Source organism: Oncorhynchus tshawytscha, linkage group LG07, assembly GCF_018296145.1.
Source record: "Oncorhynchus tshawytscha isolate Ot180627B linkage group LG07, Otsh_v2.0, whole genome shotgun sequence".
NCBI classification, from domain to species: domain Eukaryota; kingdom Metazoa; phylum Chordata; class Actinopteri; order Salmoniformes; family Salmonidae; genus Oncorhynchus; species Oncorhynchus tshawytscha.
This window is the reverse complement of record NC_056435.1, coordinates 56,310,552-56,332,374: the sequence shown is the minus strand read 5'-3', so window position 1 is coordinate 56,332,374 and position 21,823 is coordinate 56,310,552. Positions and strand designations below refer to the sequence as shown.

The 21,823-nt window shown below is 42.4% G+C and overlaps 2 protein-coding genes across 7 annotated transcripts in view; one reads left to right on the top strand and one right to left on the bottom strand.

The window, feature by feature from the left end:
* LOC112255320 (low-density lipoprotein receptor class A domain-containing protein 2-like) overlaps positions 1-21,823 on the top strand; it is a 46,785-nt gene that overhangs the window by 16,001 nt on the left and 8,961 nt on the right. The window lies entirely within an intron of this gene.
* Positions 3,946-20,942, bottom strand: LOC112254874 (ubiquitin carboxyl-terminal hydrolase 48). 6 transcript variants are annotated; one of them, XM_024427803.2, is made up of 27 exons: positions 20,877-20,942; positions 20,149-20,283; positions 19,605-19,725; positions 19,237-19,378; positions 17,046-17,173; positions 16,736-16,860; positions 15,897-16,005; positions 15,266-15,399; positions 14,998-15,080; positions 14,620-14,802; positions 14,163-14,300; positions 13,652-13,801; positions 11,806-12,006; positions 11,603-11,717; positions 11,292-11,434; positions 10,887-11,086; positions 10,594-10,737; positions 6,760-6,821; positions 6,550-6,660; positions 6,241-6,371; positions 6,016-6,122; positions 5,798-5,905; positions 5,423-5,605; positions 5,165-5,290; positions 4,933-4,981; positions 4,780-4,806; positions 3,946-4,658 (listed from the first exon to the last, which is right to left on the bottom strand). In XM_024427803.2, exons 1-27 carry the CDS (start codon positions 20,888-20,890, stop codon positions 4,636-4,638), a joined length of 3,192 nt encoding a protein of 1,063 aa, XP_024283571.1. In that variant the 5' UTR covers positions 20,891-20,942; the 3' UTR covers positions 3,946-4,635. The 6 variants fall into 6 exon arrangements, with proteins under 6 accessions (XP_024283571.1, XP_024283572.1, XP_024283576.1 ...); XM_024427804.2 differs by having other exon boundaries at positions 14,620-14,799; XM_024427808.2 differs by having other exon boundaries at positions 10,615-10,737; positions 14,620-14,799; positions 20,877-20,941.

The window sequence follows — 21,823 nt, the reverse complement described above, 5'->3', positions numbered from 1 at the left end:
ATTTCGTATACATTGTTTGTCTTCAGGAAGGCAGTGAGTTGCTGCGCAACAGCCTTTTCTAAAATTTTTGAGAGGAATGGAAGATTCGATATAGGCCGATAGTTTTTTATATTTTCTGGGTCAAGGTTTGGCTTTTTCAAGAGAGGCTTTATTACTGCCACTTTTAGTGAGTTTGGTACACATCCGGTGGATAGAGAGCCGTTTATTATGTTCAACATAGGAGGGCCAAGCACAGGAAGCAGCTCTTTCAGTAGTTTAGTTGGAATAGGGTCCAGTATGCAGCTTGAAGGTTTAGAGGCCATGATTATTTTCATCATTGTGTCAAGAGATATAGTACTAAAACACTTGAGCGTCTCTCTTGATCCTAGGTCCTGGCAGAGTTGTGCAGACTCAGGACAACTGAGCTTTGAAGGAATACGCAGATTTAAAGAGGAGTCTGTAATTTGCTTTCTAATAATCAATCTTTTCCTCAAAGAAGTTCATGAATTTATCACTGCTAAAGTGAAGGTCATCCTCTCTTGGGGAATGCTGCTTTTTAGTTAGCTTATCGACAGTATCAAAAAGGAATTTCGAATTGTTCTTATTTTCCTCAATTAAGTTAGAAAAATAGGATGATCGAGCAGCAGTAAGGGCTCTTCGGTACTGCACGGTACTGTCTTTCCAAGCTAGTCGGAAGACTTCCAGTTTGGTGTGGCGCCATTTCCAATCCAATTTTCTGGAAGCTTGCTTCAGAGCTCGGGTATTTTCTGTGTACCAGGGAGCTAGTTTCTTATGAGAAATGTTTTTAGTTTTTAGGGGTGCAACTGCATCTAGGGTATTGCGCAAGGTTAAATTGAGTTCCTCAGTTAGGTGGTTAACTGATTTTTGTCCTCTGGCGTCCTTAGGTAGACAGAGGGAATCTGGAAGGACATCAAGGAATCTCTGTGTTGTCTGTGAATTTATAGCACGACTTTTGATGTTCCTTGGTTGGGGTCTGAGCAGATTATTTGTTGCAATTGCAAACGTAATAAAATGGTGGTCCGATAGTCCAGGATTATGAGGAAAAACATTAAGATCTACAACATTTATTCCATGGGACAAAACTAGTTTTTTTTTTGTAAATTGAAATTTGCTATCGTAAATGTTAGCAACACCTCCGCCTTTGCGGGATGCACGGGGGATATGGTCACTAGTGTAGCCAGGAGGTGAGGCCTCATTTAACACAGTAAATTCATCAGGCTTAAGCCATGTTTCAGTCAGGCCAATCACATCAAGATTATGATCTTGGTATGTGATGTGGGAACTCCTTCAACACTGCTGGAAAAACATTCCAGGTGAAGCTGGTTGAGAAACTGCAAAAAATTACCTCGGGCCCATGGCATAATATGTAGAACTGCAGAAAGCGTGCTTTAAAACAAACATTTTCGCTGCGCCCCATGGCAAAATGTGTAGAATTGCAGGAAATTAACTTTAGAACATTCATTTTTATTTTATGGGGGGCGGAGTTAAATCTAAGATCTTTGCAGACCAGGATTATACATAGATTTTCAATACGATTAAAGTCAAAACTGCAACTAAGCCACTGAGGAACATTCAATGTCGTCTTGGTAAGCAACTCCAGTGTATATTTGGCCTTGTGTTTTAGGTAATTGTCCTGCTGAAAGGTGAATTTGTCTCCCAGTGTCTGTTGAAAAGCAGACTGAACTTGGTTAGCTTTATTCTTATTTTTTAATCACCCAAAAAAACTCTGGCAGCAGCCACCACACTTGAAAATATTGAGATTGGTACTCAGTGATGTGTTGGGATTTTCTCTAAACATAACTCTTTGTATTCAGGACAAAAAGTTATTTTTCTTTGTCACATTCTTTGCAGTTTTACTATAGTGCCTTATTGCAAACAGGATGCATGTTTTGGAATATTTTTTTATTCTGTACAGGCTTCCTTTTCACTCATTTATGTTAGTATTGTGTTTGTTAGTATGTTGTGTTCCATCCTCAGGTATCTCCCATCACAGCCATTAAACTATGTAACTGTATTCAATCATTATTGGCTTCAGGGTGAAATCCCTGAGCAGTTTCTTTTCTCTCCGGAAACGGAGTTAGGAAGGACACCTGTATATTTGTACTGACTGGGTCTATTGATACACCACCCAAAGTGTAATCAATAGGAAGGACACCTGTATCTTTGTACTGACTGGCTCAAAGGGATGTCAAAAAGTGCTATACAGAAAACCAGCCTAAATTCCCAAAAGGCAAGCAATGGAGAAGCAGTGGCTAGGAAAAAAACTCTAGAAAAGGCAGGAACCTAGGAAGAAACCTAGAGAGGAACCAGGCTCTGAGGAGTGGCCAGTCCTCTTCTGGCTGTGCCAGGCGGAGATTATATCGCCATTAAGGTCAGATTGTTCTTCAAGATGTTTAAACGTTCATATATGACCAGCAGGGTCAAATAATAAATCAGTGGTTGTAGAGGGTGCAACAGGTTAGTACCTCAGGAGTAAATGTCAGTTGGCTTTTCATAGCCGAGCATTCAGAGGTAGAGACAGCAGGTCCGGGCCAAGGTAGCACGTCCAGTGAACAGGTCAAGGTTTCCTAGCCGCAGGCAGAACAGTTTAAACTGGAGCAGCAGAAGGACCAGGTGGATTGGGGACAGCCTGGAGTCATCAGGCCAGGTAGTCCTGAATCATGATCCAGGGGCTCAGGTCCTCCAGGAGGGGAAGGATAATTAGAGGGAGCATATTTAAATTCACAGAGGACACCAGATAATACAGGAGAATTACACCAGATATAACAGACTGACCCTAGCTCCCTAGCACATAGACAACTGCAGCATAGATACTGGAGACTGAGACATGGGTGAGTCAGGGGACACTGTGGCCCCGTCCGGCGATACCCCCAGACAGGGCCAACTAGGCAGTATATAACCCCACCCACTTTTCCAAAGCACAGCCCCCACACCCCTAGAGGGATATCAACAGACCACCAACTTACTACCCTGAGTATAGCCCACAAAGTTCTCCTCCACCGCATGAGCCCAAGGGGGCGCAAGGGCAGTTAGTCGCTCCAGTGCCTTGCTGTTCACCTTCGCACCCCTTGGCCAAACTACACTCAATCATAGGACCTACTGAAGATGAGTCTTCAGCAAGGACTTAAAGGTCGAGACCGAGTCTGCGTCTCTCAGAGATATGCAGACCATTCCATAAAAATTGAGCTCTATAGGAGAAATCCCTGCCGTTTGCAGAGAAATTATAGGGACAATAAGGCCTGCGTCTTGTGACCGTAGCATACATGTAGGTATGTACAGTGGGACCAAATCGGAGATTTATTTATAAACATTAAAAAAATTAAAATCCACTTTGACATTATGTAGTATTGTGTAGGTTAGTGCCAAATCTATTTATTCCATTTTAAATTCTGTCTGTAACAGCAAAATGTGGAAAAAGTCCAGGAGTGTGAATACTTCCTGAAGGCACTGTATTCTAGTCATGCGTCATCCTATAACTACTGTTATAACTACTGCTCTACATACCTTTTCTATTCATATACACACACACACATATACACACACTTTCCGGATTCTGACAGCTTGTTCTGATACCTTTTGGTTATTTTATTGCTAAATATGACTCCTGTCAGAGCTAGAAACATAAGCATTTCGCTGCACCTGCGATAACATCTGCAAATCGGTGTACATGACCAATAAACTTTGAATCTAAAAACACACACCATGCTCTCTTGTAGATGCACTACACATCCAGACTTGGTTTACTATGTGTGTTAGAGAACGAGAGTCGATACTTTATCAATAACGTAGTGGTCAAAGCATTGAGGTATGAAAGAACGGGTCAGAGAGAAGTTTTCCCAGACACATGATTAGGCTTAATCTGTATTGGGGAAACCTCCCCATGGTTGGTTTTTTACTTCACACAGTGCACAAATAGATCCAAAACAATGTGTGTGTGAGAAAATCTGTTGGAGAAAAAAACAACTTTATTGCCCATATGAAATAAGAGTTCACATCAAGGCCTGCATCGGTTTCTGACTGCAGCACAAACCTAATCTAAATGTGCAATGTTTTTTATTCATTTAAGAAATATACATATATTTTATTATTCTAAATGCAAGGGAGTATTTTGTTAACTTTGTTGAGGTACTTAAATGTTAAACCACCAAACAGTTACAATGTTCAATATTTAAGAGTTGCTCATGCATTCTTTAAATGTTCGAAGAAAGTTTGCAGTGAGACCACAATTTTCCTTTGAACAAAAAAAATGTATCTTGTAAAATTCAATTGGGTCGATCCTCTCAGAAGTCTACGGAAGCAGACAGAAGAGAAGTTTGGGTTCCACATTGGAAGATGCCACTCGATTCTCATGACCCGTTTCTACTTACAGCCCAGGCGAAGAGAGTGTGACCACAAAGTCCCAGAGAATGCATAAACGTCTTTAAATATTAAAAAGCCAGCAGATCAATTTTAACAGAGAAATAACCAAAGGATTTGCAACAGTCACAGCTTAAAATACAAAAACGAAATCTTTAGAAAACGACATAAGAGAAATCAAAATTAAAGCACTTTTTTCCAATTTATGGACACTACAAGCATTTGATTCTTGTTGTCCAGCTTCAGTCCACCTCGAGGGCAGAGGCTGTCATGTCTTCTTCAGTGACCGAGAAGCCCAGTGCCTGAATGGATCCATACAGTATGTTTTATTGAGTTGTTGTATGTGAAAGATAACAGCTGCACATACTGCAGATCAGGGTTAAAAAACTCATTCATGCAAACATGATTGCAATCAGAACATACCTTTAAATCCTTCTTCAGGCATACAGACTGAAAAAAGAACACAGAAACCATTGTTAGCAAATGGAATCTTTCAATTCATAGTGTACAAAAGATTCAGGGTATACAAAAGAAAGAAGAGAAAAAAATTGAAAAACGAGAGGAAAAGAAACATACCCTGATAAACGTCATCCAATGCTGCATAATCTGCTATGGGTTCATCAGCCTGAAAGAAAAAGACAAAACGCATATTCAGAAATAAGCAACTTCAAACCATTCACTGCTTGTCTCCGGTAATGACATGATGACGTGTTCACTTTCATATTAGATACTAGTCTTTACCCCATTCAATTTTATTTTACTTTAAATTCAAGTTTCTAATCAAATCTAATATAAATGCGGTACATACCTTCAGACAGATGACGCTCTCTGGGATGACTCCTAGGCTACCGAGGGTGGCAGAGTCATCCGTTAGACACCGGCCGTCGATCGACAGGTTCTGATCAAACGGGGCCACAGAGAAGGCATGCATGATCTGAGGGAGAACCATTAACACACACCAGAGTTAGGGATCAGAAATCCTTAGATTCAGTGTTGAGCAAAAGCAAGGATGATGCATTATGGTTATTCAAGCCTCCATCGATGGCAACACTGGTGAACCCCTCACTTGTATTTTGAGCTCCTTGAGCGTCTGATTGGCTGAGACGATGAGTGCTTTCTCTCCCCGGAGCTTCCTGTGCCTTGTGCTCCTCCTGATACCTGATTTGCCGCCACTGGCCATGGGGGCCGGACTTGCGGCAGCACCGATGGTGCCGTCACTCAGCCTCTGACGCTTCGCCCCGTCCTCTATCTGGACAGACATCATGTGACCAGGAAGCAAGGGAAACATCGGGCAATATCCATGTCAATCATCCTCTCAGCACTTCTAACTTCTACATTATTGGTAAATGGCATAGTTCACAAAACCATTACTCAAACATTCAATTCTTAGAGACTTATAAGCAATAAAAAGTTAAACTGAAGTGAGGGGTTTGTGTCCTACCTGGCTAAAGTCAGGGTCTCGCTCTCCGTCCACCTTAGTAACAGGCTCCTCCCTCTCATCCTCTGCCTCCGACCCACTCACATTCACCTCAGGAGCTGCCTCCATTAGCTAAATAGGAAGGCAGTTGTATTCTTCTCTGGAGATTCATACTATTTGCATATTACACTCTGTGACAGACATATTTCCTAAAGAGGGGAAGGGGAGAGAAAGACACTCACCCTCTTGTCGTCTATGACCTTGCGGACGTAGACTGTGGCTTGTGCATACTCTCTCATGTCCCTCTGTTGCTGGAAGATGAAGCCTTCTCTGCAGTCCCTACAAAGCTCTGGACACAGAACACAAACACAGTCAAACAGTTCCTCTGCACAGTTCTCAAAGAATCATAACATAATAACAGCATTAAGTCACACAGTTGAGGGAAATCATAAGGACTTAAATCTCACCAGGCTGGGTGGTGTACTCCACACTGGAGCCATTGGGTGTAGCCTGACTGATCCGGCAGATGGAGATTGGCTGATCAACCAGGAAGTGTCTGCTGATCACCTCCCATTCACCGGGCCAGAGAAGAGCTATACTGTGCAGAGGGAACAGCACACAACATGAGACCAGGAGGGATGGATGATGAAGACCAGAGCAGTATAAAACACAACATGAGACCAGGAGGGATGGATGAAGACCAGAGCAGCGCTGTATAAAACATGAAAACAACATGGGTCGAGAGGGGTCAGACAGAGGTCAGTGAAGTCACTCACTGTTGGGCGTCTCCCATCAACATGGAGTCATGGGTGAACATGAAGCCCCCATGGGGACAAAGGAGCAAACTGTTCCCCACGCTAGACACTGGGGTGGTCTTAGTGGGCCTCCTACAGAGAGGGAGGGAGGGGATGAGAGAAGTCATTCATTTGGCAGTTTGAATGGTGAAGCACTCAAAAAACAAACTATAGGATTAGGACTGGACTTACCTGATGAACTTTCTCCACTCGTCCACAAAAAACAGAGGAACTATGTAGAGAATGTCCGTCTCCTAAAACAAAGATTGGATTCATCAGTATGTCAACATGTCATCAACAAATATATTCAGTTCAGCCAATTTTGAAGTTTTTCCATACATTTTAATAATTGTAGCTACTTTTTATTTTTTTAACCCCTTTTGTCCCCAATTTCGTGGTGTCCAATTGGTAGTTACAGTCTTGTCTCATTACTGCAGCTCAAGGTCAAAAGGTCAAGAGCCGTGCGTCCTCCGAAACACAAGCCAACCGCACTGCTTCTTGACAAAATGCCCACTTAAGCCCGGATGCCAGCCGCACCAATGTGTTGGAGGAAACACTGTACACCTGGCAACCGTGTCAGCACGCACTGCGCCCGGCCCGCAAAAGGAGTCGCTAGTGCGCGATAGGACAAGGACATCCCTGCCGGCCAAACCTTCCCCTAACCCGGACGACGCCGGGCCAATTGTTCCCCGCCCCATGGGTCTCCCGAGATTCTGGACTCGAACCCAGAATCTCTAGTGGTACTGCAATGCAGTACCTTAGACCCTGCACAACTCGGGAGGCCCCAATTGTAGCTACTTTTTAAGTAAATACCTGCAGTCAACTTGTACAATATGTTAGGAATTGCAGATTGCATTCATTTCACAGCTCAAATTATTTTACATTATAAAACAGTTTCCCAGAACAAATGAGCCAGTCACATATTTCTTTGTAAATAGCACAACAGGAGAAAGTGGGAGCAGGTGAGTCCAGCTGTGTATTGACAGGGGTCGTGTTTTATATTGAAAGTCAGTGTGTTTATGCTTCAACAGAGTTATCAGGGGAGTGCAACTACAGTTTCCCTTCACAGAAAATACATTAGTACAACATTCAGCTACACTGAGAAGTAGCGGAGAAAGGTAGCTACACATCAGAGTGCTGTTGGTTTGTGAATTCTCATCCAGTGAAGTGCAACTGAAGCAACATTTGTCTGTGTCGAGCAGAAATTACAATAAGAAGCATTTCAAATCTGCTTTTATAAAACACAGCAGTATATTTCTTATGGGTTTCATAATTTTTCTCTGTGTGAAACTTGCTAGTTTTCTACAGTGGCAAGAAAAAGTATGTGAACCCTTTGTGATTTCCTGGATTTCTGCATAAATTGGTCATCAAATTTTAACTGATATTCATCTAAGCCACAACAATAGACAAACAGTGTGCTTAAACTAATAACACACAAATTATTGCCAAACCAGTCCCAACTTTTTAGAGTACCAGATGCGAGCAGCAAATTGGAGATTCAACTCGCGCTCGTAGCACCCGCCGAATTGGGTTCTCTTTCCCTGCACGCTTGTACGCGCGCTGTTTGTGAGTCTGGTCGCTTTAAAGACACGGTTCCTAATTAACACAAAAAGCAAAACCACTTTGAAAACATAAAAACAAATGATCGCATCGATACAGACCGCAAACTGGCAACACAAAGCTTAAGTAGGCTACCGCAAAGGGAATCTGAACGCAGTTCGCTGGAGTCCGGTGTTTCAGCCTAAGGTGCCCATTGTAGTATTCTTTGCAGCGAATACATCATTTCCGATTTTCGAAATTGATAACATCTCAAATCTACGGCAAAGGCATTTTAGAAGCATTGCCTCTATAGCCAATACCGGACACCCATTCATTCTACATCGCACAGTCTTCTAAACTCCCGATTCCATTTAATGCCAATATGTTTATATTTATTTTGATTATACTTTTGTAATACTTTTTGTGACGTGGATCATAATTGCAGTTACAGTATATCAGGTTGCGTGATCCTCGTAATGTTACTTGGAAAATACAACTAATGGGACGCATAATTAAATGTATATCACACTCGCACAAATGCGACCAATTATTGTTCGTATTTGCATTTAATTTATTTCACTAGCAAATGCGAGTGAACTGCTGGCACTTTAGAGCCCACTGAATGTCCATATTATGTTCGCTAACGTTAGCTTGAAACAATTAGTGTTTACCTTTCCACAACACACGGAGTCGAAAAGAGATTTGTCCATGTGTTTACGTACAGCTGACAGTCAGCAAACTCAGCATCACAACAAACAGGGGGGCAAACAGGGTCCGTTGACACAAACTCCGTACATGTCTGTGTGTTACTGCTCGAGAATCGAGATGTTAGATTTACTCAGTGGATTTATTTTTTATTAAAATGTTTTAAAAAAAATGATATATCAGGCCCTATTCATTTCTGCGTACTTTTAACTCGGATCTCGTACCTGCGTATATGGACAGAGAATTGCGTAGTTGGTATGCAAAATGCGTGGATGTTGGCAGGTCTTTGTATTGAATACATAATTTAAACATTCACAGTAGGTTAGAAAAAGTATGTGAACCCCTAATGACTTCTCCAAAAGCTAATTGGAGTCAGGAGTCAGCTAACCTGGAGTCTAATCATTGAGATGTTGGTTAGAGCTGCTTTGCCCTATAAATAAAACTCACAAAATGTGAGTTTGCTATTCACAAGAAGCATTGCCTGATGTGAACCATTAAGAATTGTTGCCTTGCATAAAGCTGGAAAGGGTTACAAAAGTATCTCTAAAAGCCTTGATGTTCATCAGTCCGCGTTAAGACTGTCTATAAATGGAGAAAGTTCAGCAATGTTGCTACTCTCCTTGGGAGTGGCCGTCCTGCAAAGATGACCAAGAGCACAGCGCAAAATGCTCAATGAGATTAAGAATCCTAGAATGTAAGCTAAAGACTTACAGAAATCTCTGGAACATGATAACATCCCTGTTGACGAATCTATGATACGTAAAACACAAAACAAGAATGGTGTTCATGGGAGGACACTACAGAAGAAGCCACTGCTGTCCAAAAAAACATGGCTGCACGTCTGAAGTTTGCAAAAGTGCACCTGGATGTTCCACAGTGCTACTGGCAAAATATTCTGTTGACAGATTAAACTATCCATCCGCCAATTGAAGCTCAACAGAAGTTGGGTGATGCAAAGGACAACGACACAAATCATAGAAGTAAATCATCAACTGAATGGCTTCAACAAAAGAAAATACGCCTTCTGGAGTGGCCCAGTCAGTCCTGACCTCAACCCGATTGAGATGCTGTGGCATGACCTCAAGAGAGCAGTTCACACCAGACATCCCAAAAATATTGCTGAACTGAAACAGTTTTGTAAAGAGGAATGGTCTAAAATTCCTCCTGACCGTTGTGGAGGTCTGATCCGCAACTCCAGAAAACATTTGGTTGAGTTTATTGCTGCCAAAGGAGGGTCAACCAGTTATTAAATCCAAGGGATCACATACTTTCCCACAGTGTGTACAATAAAGACATGAACACGTATAGTTGTTTGTGTGTTGTTAGTTTAAGCAGACTGTGTTTGTCTATTGTTGTGACCTAGATGAAGATCAGATCAAATTGTATGACCAGTTTATGCAGAAATCCAGGTATTTCCAAAGGGTTCACATACTTTTTCTTGCCACTGTAAGTGGCTGAATGAATGAGACGGACATCACAGCGTTAGCTTTCTGCTGTGTTTGAGAAATCTGTACCGCTGCCAAATCATCTTGATTTCCTTGCGTTTTTTCTCCTCTCCATTCTCGGCCCATCTGCTCCCCCCAGGCATTCTCTGAGCAGAGCAGGCAGACCAGTTACCCTAGCGACTCCACAGACACAGCGTGTACACATGCTGCTCCAGAGACAGGACTGTTCTTCCTTCAGACAAGCATACGTCAAAACTTTGTTAATTTGCACAATGTCTCATTCATATTCGCTTGTAAATATCCACTCACCAAAAATTACAGTCGATATTGTTATTACCTGTGCACTAACAGTTATTACCTGCGGCCACTTGGTGAGTGTGGGTCTGTTCTTCTCCTGGAACAGGTTGAGGAGGGAGCACTTCTGTTCTGACGCCATCATCCTGTTCAGAGCCTCATTCTCCTTCCCCTCACGCTCCAGCCTCTACAGGAAAACCCACAGGGATATCACACAGCTAAAAGGAATGTGATCAGATCAATTTGGTTTTTCCATTTACAAGGCTAGAGAGGAGTAGGGAGAGAGAGACAACAGTATCTCTATCCCTCCCACCACCTCGGTCCATCCCTTCTTACCAGGCACTGCTGACAGGGCTCCTGTAGCTGGGTGAACTGGGGGGCTCTGGGGAAATACACCCTCAGTTTGGACCACACCTCCTCCGTCATCAGCCGCCTCTCGCTCTCCAGGATACTCAGGCCACCATGCCGACAGAGGATGTCCTCGTTGAAGGTCTTCATCTCCTCCTCGTCTTCATCCTGGTTCTCTGGGCCGTACTCTGGAATCAGACAGCAATAGTCAAACAATACTGGGCCACACTGATAAAGAACCAGACAGCAATAACCAATCATGATCTCCGCACAAAAGAGGTGAATATGTTATTTCTGACATGATTCTAATAATATTGTAGTTACCTACTCTACATGTCATTGTGACAAGTAGTTTTTCAAGTTGTACTCTGTGACCTCTGCTGGTTTGTGTACCTTTAGTAGCAGTGATCTCTGGTCCCTCTCCGTTGGTTTTGCCGTCGATGTGTTTGGTCTCCTCCTCGTCCTCATCCAGCTGCTCCAAGGCCAGCTGTCTCCAGCTCCGAAGAGACGTCTTGCCCACCCAGTACCCCTCATCACTGTCAGATAGGGGTGAGATATTAGAACATGCAAACTGCAAACGCTAGCTGCAGTACTAAAAACATGTCTGGATCAATAAAATATACTGTTATTTTGTCTAACATTCTGCACTGCGAGGACTGTTTTACGAACACAAAACGTAGCCATTAATGTGAGTGAGTGGTTACCTTTTGGGCGGGCCCTTGACAAGGTTGGTGACTTCTTTGTAGTCCTCGGCCAGCTGGTTCTTTAGCCGCAGCACCCTGCATCTCTGGCCCACACATTCCTCACAGAGAGTTGACCCTGGACACAGGGTCACACACACACACACAAGGTCAGAGGTCACAGAGAGGAGCTGAGACTATCCATGCATATCAGCAATGTCTCTTACCATCTAGTCTGGGTCCTCCGCCGTATCTGTCAAAGAGAAGCTCTGCTGCCTTAACAGAGATCCTCTTGGCCTCCCCCACCTTGTCTGGGTGAAGTTTACCATGAGAACAGAGGAAGTTGCCGTTGTCGATTTCTTTAGTGACCGTCGAGTCGTCCAGCCATTTCTTCAACCACTCCAGAGGCACAAACTCATACTGCTGGCCTGAAACAAACACACAAACATGAAACACTCGACCCGGACCTCAACCTTGTAAGATGGACATCTTAGTTGAACTTCAGTGCTGGGCAAAATAACTCTGGATAAAGAAAATGGGCAACACACAGTATATTGCACTCGTACAACATTTACTGTAAATACCTGAGCTATATTCTTGTGTGACTTTGTTTCTTTACAAAGTAAGCATAGCTACTGTTAATGCACCTGCATAGCATACCAGGGATGTGGTATAATTAGGGCTGTAAAAATTATCTCCACAAATTATTTCTGACGCCATTAATCGCAACTCCATTTCTTTACCGGACGGACCTTTGAAGCGCGTTTCCACACTGACCCTTTTAAAGCGCACAACTACAGCCAATACTTGTGCCTTTATGTCACTGAAGACCGTGTGCCTCTAGCTAGCAACCTGATAACTTGATCACAAAATTGGATGGCACAGGAAGAACTGAGAAGGAATAGGCTACTTAAAGTTATCTGGGCCCAGTTTCCCCGATAGTGATGCAACTTAGGCTTAGGAGTGTTTTAATGACGCATCTTTCCTACAATTGCCGAAGATCTAATATGCGTTCCCCAAAACACCATGCATAGAGAACAGTCGCTAAGTGCGTTGTTGGAGCATGTGTCGATGTTGACTTGCCTACAAGTAGCAAACTATAACTCGATAGATTGAACATTATATTTATTTTAATATGAATGAAATAGGCCTATAGTCTACTATTTATATTTTAATGCCGTCATCTCGGTTTTCATTTGACACATATTTTTATATGTTGCATGTTTCTATCAATTGTAGACATTGGCAACTTTGTATTTGTAGTCAACTATGTTCTGAAGTTATCGGCAGTCAGAGACAGTTAAACCACAGGATTCTATGTTTGTAGTATATTTTCTGTGTATAAAGTGACGCGGGAGGGCAAAAAGCATCTAACGACGCACTTAGCTGTTCTTCGAGTGATCTGAGGCAGGCGTTAAATTACGAGCGTTTTCAAGTGCAACGTTAATAACGAGCGTTTAGGGAAACAGCTGGGAGATTTAACAAGGCTCCTATGAAGGTTCTAACAATGAACTTATTTGCCTTAAGATGCTTTTGGGAAACAGGGCCCTGAACAGTACAGATGGTTACAGTGTTTTCATAAGATTGTTGGACAAATGTAAAAGCTCTTTGTATCCATAGAGCCAGGTTTTTCCTGTAGTCACTCATTTAGAATGCCTGCAGCAGTAACAGTACTTAGCTTTGTGTTGTGCATAAGTGTTAAACTTCAAGAACATTGATGAGAGTAGGCCTACTTAAACATATGGAGCATAAATAGCTGTACGTTACAGTGACTTGTGTTTAAGGGGAAAATGCTATTAAAACATTCGGATGTAGATAATTTTGTGTTTCCATCCCTTACAAATCAAAACATAGTATGCCTGTAACTCAATGCACTGCTAATTAAATGGAAAAATATTTTAGGGCCAAATTTGAGCACATTAAAAAATTGCAATAACTAATGCCATCAACTCGATTAATTATTTTAATCGTTTAACAGCCCTAGTTATAATGCATTATACAACATCATGAACAAAGAACTACTTTCATATTGCAATATTGTGATAGCTGGGCTAAGGGGATGTTTTTACCGACCGTCTTCCGCAGGTAAAAGCTCGTAGAGTTCCTTCACCTCTTCGTGCTTGGCCTTGCCCTTGTCGACGCTCTGCTTGCGCATGTCGGCCATCTCCAGGCACCACTCCTCAAACTTCCTGTTGTCTCGGTCCACCAGCCTCTGTAGAAAGCCTGGCACAGATAGAGGGCTCCCACTGATATCACAGCTACCGTTGCTGGGTTCAAAGGTCATACAAACAACATTCTAACCACGTCACCTCTGCAGCAACAGGTAGTGTACCACGCATATCTAGCTGACTTTAGTTGCAGGGAATATACAACTATACAAGTCTTACTGGGGAATAGCTTTAACCGCCTACACATTTCTTCTTACCTATTTTTCCCTGGGGTGGTAACTTTGGTTGATTATTTTAATAAAGTATGTCAAAGGGATGTACACACTGGAGCTATCCAGCTAGCTCAGTTCTTACCTTGTACATAATGTATTGAACTACAGTCATCACCAGGTGCAGTCCAGTAGTTAGATCCTCACCTGGCACGTCAACGTTGGTCTCCATGGGGTCAGTGTCCTCCTCTCTATGGCACTTGTACACCAGCATGTAGGCGTTCCTGGAGCAGTGGTATCCTTTACTGCACTTGGGCTTACGGGTCTGGGACTTCACCGTCTCGGCTGGAGAAAGAGCAGAACAGCAGCAGAGAACAGGTATAAGAGAAGCCATGTTGAAGAGTGGAGTTCCTTTATTCTTCCTGTATGGTTTTTATTTTATCTCCGACATTTGTTGTTTTACTGTAAAGTGTTACGATTTTAGATGCACTTTAAATAAACATTGATTTATTAAGGGAGTGGGTGTGGGAATTTTACCACCAAACAGTCCGTTTTTAACCAAGCTGTATTACAAAACAATACAGCTACAATTCAGGGAAGTGAAGGGGAGAAGAGGTTAAGGGGGCACAAGTGGACTAAAGCAGAAAGGAGCAGGGGGGCTCACCGATGTCCTCCTCGATGCCCAGTTGTAGCTTCTTGCCCTCCATCTTCTCAATCTCCTCGTCGTTGAACTTGTACCAGTCGCTGGTGCGGGCGTCTCGCACGTGTGCAATGTAGTGACCCGAGTAAGCGCTGACCCCGCGGTGGATCAGGACCGCACTTAGCTCGTACACACACTTCTCATCTTCTGGGGACGCCACCCAAAGAGACCCAAAACAAACAGCATGGATTATGTGTGTCTGTATGTCATAATGCATAGTAAAGGGTCAGCTTTTATCATACCATAGTCACAGAACTTCAGTCATGTATCTTCATCATTAAATATTCTGCCACATTTATAGAATGAGGACAGTATGTTGAGCCATTGCAAGGCTGGCGATACCTTTTCCCTCCAGAAACGGGCCCATGTCCAGCTGCTCTGGAAAACTGATGAAGGTGTTGAGCTTCTTCTTGTGACCCGTTTGTCTGGGAATCAGAAGACAGACAACATTCAGCAACAGTACCAAGGTAGAGTTTTTGCATTGACCCTTAGTGATACTGCATATGGCCACTACTAGTGAAGGTATGTACGTTTTGAGTTGTGGGCTGAGGGATTGTAGACTAGAGACCCTTCTACAAAACGACAGAATGAATGAATTAATCAAACTGACCTGTCGAAGACAAAACGCATGAGCTGCAGGTTTAGTACGTGTGGGAGGCTGTGCAGTTTGATGCGTCGAGTGGCGTTCTGTTTGCTCTCGCAGCTCTCACAGAAGTAGCGGTTGTCACCGTCCAGCTTCTCCTCCTGCAGGGAGCGATCACAGGGTCAACACTAGGAGGTCAAACATTTTTTTTTATTACTCTATTCTGTTCAGCCCAACTACTCACACATGTTATTTTAAAACTCAATCAGTCTGTTACATCAATTAATTACCATGGGGAAATAACCCTGATGTCATACTGCATTAATACCTTGGGGAACCGATGTCATACTGCATTAATACCTTGGGGAACCAATGTCATACTGCATTAATACCTTGGGGAACCGATGTCATACTGCATTAATACCTTGGGGAACCGATGTCATACTGCATTAATACCTTGGGGAACCGATGTCATACTGCATTTATACCTTGGGGAACCAATGTCATAATGCATTAATACCTTGGGGAACCAATGGGTCGTCAAAATGCATTAGTTAAACTAATGAACTATATGCTGTCATAATGCATAATCGCCTTAAAGAACAACATGATGCATCATCATCTTCATGACTAATGTGATGTCAGAATGCAAGGTTACCTTGAGAAACTCTGTGACACATTCTGTAAGGTTCTTGTGGCCCTGGATGTTGAGCTCCAGTTCATAGTATCGGGACGGCAGTGGAGAAGCGCGGCCACACTGGTTACACCTGTCATAAACCCACAGACTAAGACACTCAAAGTCTGCATCTGTTATTGCTGTTTCTAAGGAAGTTTGAAAAGGTGTTGTGTAGAAGTCTGGGTTGAGTTAAGGTGACTAAAACCTAGGTACTAGTTGAAGAAACGTAAATGGAAAAAATGGCAAAAGCATGGCCCGGATAAAAGCATAACCTTTGCAGCCACAAAGCCTCTAGTAAAAGTCCCTAGTGTCCAATCTGACATGAACAGTCCAGTTTCATCTGTCTTTATGATGTTAATAAAATACTAAAAATCCTGTTGCATTTCTGACTGGCACCACCACTGATGTCAAAGCACAAAATAGTTAAACGCTCGACTTTATAAAACCAACCCGTAAAGCAAAAAAGGACATCTCTCATGGCAACCTGAATATTCCAAATTCTAACAAATAAAACTACCACTGGGTTGTTAGAGAACTGTTTTTATTTATTTTTTATTTAACTAGGCAAGTCAGTTAAGAACAAATTCTTATTTACAAAGACGGCCTACACTGGCCAAACCCGGACAACACTGGGCCAATTGAGCGCAGCCCTATGGGACTTCCAATCACGGCCGTTTGTGATAAGGCCTGGATTCTAACCAGGTTGTCTGTAGTGAAGCCTCTAGCACTGAGACGCAGTGCCTTAGAACGCTGTATCACTCGGGAGCCCAATGTTACTTAAGTCTGATTAAAGTTGATGGGTGAATGTAGTGCTGGCTTACACAGTGACGTAAGACATCTGTCCACAGAATTGCAGCTGAATGACATTCTGCAGGTTTGGGTTCTTCTGTTTGGATAATGTGTCCTCCAATAGCGAAAGGAAGAGTTTGGAGAACTCTTGAGCATCCTGAATGTGAAAGAAAGGCAAGAGAGAGAAATAGAGATGACAATGAGTATAATTAAAATACTGTAGTTTATTACATTTGAATTGTATTCTTATTTTTCTTCCTGTACCCACTATAAAAATAACTAAGCTTCTCCAAAACATTGTTAACTCTTCAGACTTTCCTGAGCATGTAAAAAGATGACTACCTGCTGTTGTCCTGTGTCCAGCCCTAGCGCCTTGACCAGCCCCGAGGGGTCAATGTACCTTCTGTTGCTGTTCTGAAGCAGTGCAAACAGGTACTGCAGGTGTTCACATATGCTGCGAGGCTCATAGTCTGAGAAAGGGAAAATGGTGTGAGGACTTCAATTTGGGTTGAACTTTTCAAGATGATTCATTAGATACATGGGCGCCGATACAATACAGGAACAATACATTTTAGTTTGAAACTATTCTGTGCGATCCAGTTTGATTAGAGGAACAAATTGATGTGATTTGATTCGATGCACTAACATTTGTTGCATAAACACATTCATTTTCCATTCGAAATTAAAATCTGCTGCTGATGAGCTGGGCCTTTCTGAGCAGCATCTGTTTGAGCTGACTTCGGTGTGTGTGTGTAAATTATGTATATGGTGGATGTAGGCACCTTGGCTGAGCCATAAGGGAAACTGGGAAACCTTTCGATTACTGGCCCAATTCTCTAACCACTAAGCTACCTGCCGTCCCTAGAAGTTCAGTCACCCCACTATCAGTTGGGGGGCAATGTTTGCTTTTTGTCCCCCCCCCCTTGTCATTTTTGTGTTAGAGCTAGTAATGTATCAATATCTACCTGTAAAACAATTGCTATGACATAGCCAATGAAAATAAGAAATGATCAACTTCACCCTGTATATCAAATTACTCTCTCATATTTGATATAACACACACACACATTCAGAAGTTGGGGTCACTTAGAAATATCCCACAAGTTGGATTGGCTTGATGGGCACTTCTTACGTACCATACAGTCAAGCTGCTCCCACAACAGCTCAATAGGGTTGAGATCCGGTGACTGTGCAGGCCACTCCATTTTAGACAGAATACTAGCTGATTGCTTCTTCCCTAAATAGTTATTGCATAGTTTGGAGGTGTGCTTTGGGTCATTGTCCTGTTGTACGGGGAAATTGGCTCCAATTAAGCACCATCCACAGTGTATGGTATGGCATTGCAAAATGGGAGTGATAGCCTTCCTTCTTCAAGATCCCCTTTACCCTGTACAAATCTCCCACATTACCACCACCAAAGCACCCCCAGATCATCACATTGCCTCCACCATGCTTGACAGATAGCCTTAAGCACTCCTCCAGCAATGTTCTTCTTTGTGATCTGAACACCTCACTCCTCTTTCTATTCTGGTTAGAGCCAGTATGCGTAGCTAACACAATTGGAACACAGGAGTGATGGTTGCTGATAATAATATGTAGATATTCTATTTTTTTAAAGCACAAAATAAAAAAGCCGTTTCCAGCCACAATAGTCATTTACAACATTCACAATGTCTACACTGTATTTCTGATCAATTTTATGTTATTTAAAAATTGACCCAAAAAAATGCTTTTCTTTCAAAAACAAGGACATTCCTAAGTGACCCCAAACTTTTGAACGGTAGTGTGTGTGTGTGTGTATATATATATATATATATATATATATTTGTTTCAAGTAAAACTACCAAATCTACCAAAACCATTGCTGCTGGTGAACCTGAACAACCGATCAGCATGTATAACCAGATGAGATGTGTCTCCGGCAGTAGCTTAGGCTACTTTTATTCAGGTAAAACACAATTTTCAGCCCATTTGACAAAATGGCACACGTAGATGTGCCAGATCAGGAATTGACCTACTTCTCGTTGGTCAGCGCGAGAAGCTGCGCACACCGCAGTTTCACTAGGCTACTGATATTGCCTGGGGTTGTTTGGTATGCAATATTAAATCAATGACTGTCAACCCAATAGTCATTATTTGGGGGGGGGTGCTTATATTTATCCTGTGACACACAAGTGTGTAATGCTAATGTGTTTTTTTTTGTTACATGTGCCAACTCCACGTGCCTTGCTCAAGGGCACAGTGACAGTTTACCTTGTCGACTCCAGTATTTGAACCAGCAACCTTTTAGTTACTGGGCCAACAATCTAACCTGGAGGCTACCTGCCGCCAATTACATGCTTAGTTAGACACTGAAGGACAGGATGTAGTTGTCACAAAAGATTTGGGTTTTTTAAAGGTTGAGAGGAAGTAATCCGCTTGGGCTCCCAAGGGCCGATGCACTTATATTTTAAACATATGAACCGTGGACCTATACGTATCGGTAAATTATTACATCCCTACAATCTGGGCTCATCTCCAAGGGCTAGCACACCTGAGTCCATGTTGTGCTCCTCTGCCCGGGCATTCTGACACAGGTACAGGGTCCTGCGCAGCTCCAGGTTGTGGAACCACACCTGCAGGAAGGTGTTGACATAACACGTGGCGCCCAGGTTCGTCAGACCCACAAACGTGTTCTGAGAGAGGGGGAGGACGAGAATTAGAAGGGATAGAGAAAGGTGGGGGGGGAGTGGGAGTGAGAGAGATGGACAAGTTCATCCAGGGTTTTCAAATCATTGCAGATTAAAGGCAGACAATTTAACTTGAAGTAGACCCAAGTCATGAGTATTTAAAAACAGGCAGGAGCAAGTCCTTGCAGGTGTAAATCTGTGTTCAAGATTAATGTTGTGGATGTAGGCCTACCTTGTCCCGGCGCTCTGAATTTGGATCATCAATGTTGTGGAAGTTGTTTTCGTTGATCTCTCCCAACCAGGCATGTTCCCCAATACCAACAAGACAATTTGGGTTCCCTTTACAATTCCTCCTTTATAAGCAAAGTCAGGGGGAGAGATGTCAATATCCTAACAACCATCTCTTTCACACATTTTTTTAAGCAAATAGAGACAGTTGTTTCAGGCATTGAAACTTGAGAATAACATCAAGCATTAGGAAGCCGATGCCATTCTGTAATGTGAATATCAAAATACTAGAGGAAAGGAAATGAGTCATGAAGTGTTTCACCCATCTTTCCATTGCTGAAATCTCATATTGTGACTGCACATGTCATTCAGCTGAGTGACTAGCTAGCTACATGATAATCAAATTGCAGACAAAATAAGATAGTTATGCAACACAACTCACTCTTAGCGATCTGGCAACATTATAGCAGTGAATATGACATAAACGACACGTTTTAAGTATGGGAATTGAAGAAATTCGAAATTGTTAACTATGTGTGCCCATTTACCTGCATGCTCCCCTCTTGCACGGCGGTACACAGATTCGGTAAGCTATCTCAATATGTTCCCGGTGTATGTCCTCCGGTCTCACCGACTCGACCCAGCGCCAGGCTGCTTTCTCAAGCTGTACGCGAGGCGCCATTCTGTAAGAAAAACAGAGCTTACCATGGGTACCCTGACAAAGAGGTGCCGAGGATGCTCCGGCCTAGTTTAACTTGCCCTGTTAGCACAGCTAACTTAGTCACTCAACGTCGTTAGTTAGCCAGCTGGCTAAATATAGTTAGCTATAGTAGTCGGCGACAGAAAAACGCCCAAAAAATAATACAATGTTAAGCACAGCAACCAGTTCAAATGAAATCATATTTTAATTACATCAACTAAACGTTCTAACATAACACTATAATCAGATCAGCTGATGCTTGTAGCTAGCTACCAACCATCATGCTAGCTACTAGCTAGCTTGTCAGGTATTTCCCATTGCAAATAACTGCGTAGCTAGCTGGCTCTCAAGCAAACTAGCTACCCATCATCATGTCTTGCTAACGTTAGCATATTTTTTTTTAGAATTAAATGTACATTCGAACCTTTCGTGCGTGTATCACAAACTTCTGATTTTGCAGCTGCATATATTTTCATATTTTATTCACAGTTTGTTTTAGATTTAGCGCCCTTGCGTCAGTTTTAAATAAATATTTCATCCTTCAGTTTCAAACTTGTGAAAGGCGCAAGTACTTACGCATGACGTGCCATTGTTGTCTACGTAGCTACGTCCCTTTCAAAGAAAAGGCGGTTGGTGGAGCAAATCGCAGTGGGCATTTCCAAAGACAGTAAATACACTTGAGTTTTTCTTCTCCATTATTGGACACATTCGTCTGTAATCTGCAGAAACCTCCATCCAGTATGTTTTTTCATCCCGTCTGTATCTAGTAATGGGAAACTCTTTTCACGCCACTTCAATATCGAAGTGACATTTTCGTAGAGGGTTAGGATATCTTACGCAGCAGGTTAGGATAATTAACCTAGCTGGTTAGCAAAATGATTGTGTGTAACCTTTATTTAACTAGGCAAGTCAGTTAAGAACCCATTCTTATTCTTATTTACAATGACGGCCTATGGTTAGGGCTAGGGTTAGCGAAAATGCTCTCCTAACATGCTAAGATAATCACTTTATATCAAAAGAGTGTGTTAAAAGAGTGTGTCCCATCTATTTCCGAGTCTTTTGGCGGCAACTGGCGGTTTATCACGGCAACTGGTTTGATACATTCACCTCTGAAGGTACATAATGTACTTACATTCAGTAATCTTGCTTTGATTTGTCATCCTGAGATCCCCAGAGATAAAAATGTACCATAGTTTTGTTTGATAAAAAATGTTTTATATTCAAATGTAGGAACTGGGTTCTACAGTTTGAACCCCTGCTGTCTGGCTCCACACCCAGCCATCCAGCTAATGAGCCATCATGTATGACATTCCTGGAAGTGTGTAAACTTACATTTTGTATGTTCTCTATAGTTATGTACTTAAATTTATCAATTGACCAATTTGGGCAAACTTATTACAGTATTGCATTGCTTCAATTGATCAATCTGAAACTTTGCACACACACTGCTGCCATCTAGTGGCCAAAATCTAAATTACGCCTAAACTGCTATATTATATTGTGGCAATTCTCTTGCATTTCAA

Excerpts from the sequence above, each read along its gene's own strand:
- LOC112254874 (XM_024427803.2), bottom strand. Across the intron at positions 10,738-10,886 it reads AGCCCTGTCAGCAGTGCCTG|AGGCTGGAGCGTGAGGGGAA; the intron begins GTAAGAAGGGAT and ends GTTTTCCTGTAG. Across the intron at positions 6,661-6,759 it reads GAGTGGAGAAAGTTCATCAG|GAGGCCCACTAAGACCACCC; the intron begins GTAAGTCCAGTC and ends CCCTCTCTGTAG.